A 3375-nucleotide genomic window follows, 5' to 3' on the forward strand; every position below is an offset into this window, starting at 1 on the left:
GGGGGCGGCCCCCCCCCCCTGCCAGCGGGGCTGGGAGCCTGGGCAGGGTTTGGCAGGAGTGTAGGGGCTGCGCTGCCAGGGATGCGCAAAGGAGGGTCCTCGCGGCGTCTCCAGCCATCTGGACATGTTGGGGTTTTTTTAACCGCGAATAATATTTTTATATAAAGCTCTTTCTGTTAACCCTTAGGCAGCAGGGCCGGCCTCCCCAGCGATCCCCAGGGGAGTCTGTGGGGCGGTGAGGAAGGGAGGGATGCATCCCCCTGCTCTCTTGCCCCTTCCAGCCCTGGGTGGGAGTAGCTGTGTACCCCTCATCAGCATGGTTGGGTGGACGGGAGGGCTCTGGAGCCACCCCCAGAAATTCATCCTCCTTTCAGAAGCATAACTGTGGAGCCAGTCCGCAGGGATCCCCCGTCCTGCCACCAGCCGTCCTGCACACCATGCACACCATGGGGGAGAGCCGTCGTCAGGCGTGAGCCTGCCTGGCTCCCCAGAGAGATGGACGGGGCGAAAGAGCCTTTTAGGGGAAAAGAGTGGGTTTTGCTCAGTAAGGGAGGGTGCCTCCGGGTCTGCTGTGGCCTAGGGCAGGTGGCAACAGCCCCAGAGCAGCCCTCGAGCAGCACCGGGGATGATGGGCTCTGCCAGGGAGAGGAGAGCCCAGCACCTGCCGCGTGTTTTTCTGGGCAGCATTAAAGACTGAACATGATGTGTGAAGGTGGATGGCACGGCTGAGGTTTGGCTCCCCTGAGCAGCCCGAGATCTGCTTTTCTCACTGCACCTTTGCCGTTTCAGATGCACTAGCTGCCTCTCGACCAGGTGGAAGTGCCACTGGTGCCCCTCCAGCTACACCTGCATCTCCAACCACTCACAGTGTGACAGCGCGCTGCAGGTGAAGGTAAGGACCGTCAGACTGTGCTGCTCTGGGAGACCGTCCCTCGCCGCCGTGCCGTTGCTCTTCTTCTCCCAGGGATGGAGGCGGGTGGCCTGGGTTTGGCAGCGCCCCAGTAAGCTGCAGCCATGCCGTGCCCGGAGGCTGTGCGTGGGGAGGCTGGCAGCCTGGCTGGAGCGCTTGGCTGTCCCAGTGACCCCAGTGGGCTCCATCCCTTGGCTCTTCATTACTGCTCACGTCTGGAGCAGTGCCACTACTGCTCCGCACCCTGGGCCGCCCGTTTTTGAGCAATACCGTACACATCGCAATGCCTTGCAATTCGTTTGGCTTTGACTAGCCTGTTGCAGTGTGTTAACGATTTGCTGGAGCACCACTGGTAGGGCTCGTCTGAAGGAGAAAATCGCCCCTTCCCAAATTAAAACAGCTTTAATAACCCAGAGGCTCAGTATGTTCCTGCTTCTGAAATTTAAATTGAAGTTAATTTAAATAAAATTGGCTTTTTAGAAATCAATCTGCTGTAGATGCAAGCCAAGCTTTTATGCTGTAAATTGAATATCCCTCTATCTCCGGCACTCTTCTCTCCTCTCAGCTCTTCCAGCACCCCATGCTTGTGGCCAGCAGAAGCTTGTCCCCAGGTCAACCATCCCACCCTCACCCCACAGGCTGACCCCAGGGCTGGCCCTGGCATCTGCTCCTCTCTGGCAGGGAGGAGGTGGGCGGCTGCAAGCGCAGGGGACAGGGATGGAGATGGGGCCACCATGTCGCAGGTGCACACAACTGTGTCTAGTGTAAAACCTCAGGAAATTTTTCCTGTCCCTGCTGGATGCAGCTCCCAGGTGACGTCGAGAGCCAGGGTTACCCTGTGGCAGGGGTGACTGTGCCCATCCTTTTCTTATGGACAACTTCCTCCCCTCCGGGCTCCTGCTCCAGAGGCACAGTCGGTTGGATGCTGCACCTGGTTTATCTCTGCGCCTTTCTGAGCTCTTCCCACTGGTTTCAGCGGGCTGCCAGCAGGACGAGGTGCTCGGTAGCCCTGGAAACATGGTGCTTCGTCCTCCAGCCTGAGCTTTCAGTAAACAAACCGGTGCTGGCGTGGCTGCACCTGAAATCTGCTCCGCCGGGAAACCAGCATCACGCTGGCTTCATCAGCAGCATTTTAAACATTCGGCCCCTCAGCCCCGATCCAGACGTGAGCGATACGATCAGCTGGAAAGCTGTGTTTCCAGCGCTGAGGAACAGCAGGAGAAGGGGCTGCAAGACGACAAGTTAATCACCCTCTAAAGTGTGTTCATCTAGCGAGCGGTGCCAGCTGCTGTGACACGCAAGGACACACCAGGCCACAGGAGCTTTTGCATGCATTTTCCGTTGTAGCCCTGCTGGTTTTATTTTAACTCTTGATTCTCTTAGAAGAGGCTTGGGACTGAAATCCCTCTCCAGTGCTTTGCTTTGTTGTTTTACTTCTCTTATCATGCACATCTCAGCAGCTGTGCTTGGTTAAGATGAGCCGCCTGATAGGAATGAAGTGTGTTTTCCACGGTCAAACAGGCGCTTCCAGGTACCTGACCCATAGCGAGGTCTGGGGAGGGCGAGAGGAAATCTCCTGCTCCTTGCGTGTCTGGTGCCCGGGACGTGTCCCGCCAGGCATCTCGGGGCTGCAAGGGCAGTTCTGTCTTTCCTCTGAGCAGCAGCAGCGGTGTCACAGTGGGATAACCTTCAATGCAAGTGAGAAGGAAATCTTGCCTGCTGCAAATTATTCTGCATAATAGACCAAATACTTGGTTGGTTTTTACCCCACTGGCTCCACTGTCAAAGGCTTTATTAGTTGGACGGACCCTGGGGCAGTGGGGAATCTGGCGTCATTTTTGCTGTAGTTTTGCCGTGTGATTTACATCTCAAGAGAGAACAGGATGGGCTTGTCATACAAACTTGAATTCTGAGTCAGCTCCAGTATCCGAGCCATCAATTTAAAGTGAGAACAAAAGTAGGGGGACAGATGACCTTTTAAAATCCTTTCTCAGCTTCATCTAGGCCTTTCCTTTCAGCAGTCCCACTGCTGCAGCCCCCTCGCCAAAGCCGCTGTAGCTCATTATCCCCCGTGCTCTGTGCACACGCACGAACCCCGCACACTTCTGCAGTGACTGCGCAGAGGGGAGACCTCCCGGGAGCGAGATCTCTGCCGCGTCCTGCAGGAACATGCCTCTCGGTGTGCGACACACCGGCTCCCAGCTGGCGGGGGTCATGGCCGTTGTGGCTGCAGAGCCTCCGTTTTGTGACCCTCCGGCCCCGGCATCTAACCTTTAAGTGCCTGTAATGAGGGGGCTGCCCAGAGGGGCAGCGGAGGGGTGCGAGCGCGTTTGATTTTCCCCTGGGAGTACGTGTTTTCCAGCACAGGGCGATGGAGGGGTGGGCTGGGCAGCCCCAGCTGCCGATGCTGCCGGTGTCCGGGAGCTGGCGGAGGGTTCCTCCCTGGAAACCGGCCGCCCTGCTGT

At 57.3% G+C, this 3375-nt stretch overlaps 1 protein-coding gene across 1 annotated transcript in view; it reads left to right on the forward strand.

Annotated features, from left to right (window-relative positions):
* Window positions 1-3375, forward strand: part of LOC104488932 (plexin-D1-like) — a gene marked incomplete at both ends in the record, with an annotated part of 12949 nt that overhangs the window by 9125 nt on the left and 449 nt on the right. The window contains 2 exons of the mRNA XM_010131032.1: window positions 790-892; window positions 1887-2075. Of these exons, the coding sequence (XP_010129334.1) occupies window positions 790-892; window positions 1887-2075 (292 nt within the window). The remainder of the gene's footprint in view (window positions 1-789; window positions 893-1886; window positions 2076-3375) is intronic.

Source organism: Buceros rhinoceros, unplaced genomic scaffold (genome assembly GCF_000710305.1).
Source record: "Buceros rhinoceros silvestris isolate BGI_N320 unplaced genomic scaffold, ASM71030v1 scaffold9382, whole genome shotgun sequence".
In the NCBI taxonomy this organism is placed as follows: domain Eukaryota; kingdom Metazoa; phylum Chordata; class Aves; order Bucerotiformes; family Bucerotidae; genus Buceros; species Buceros rhinoceros.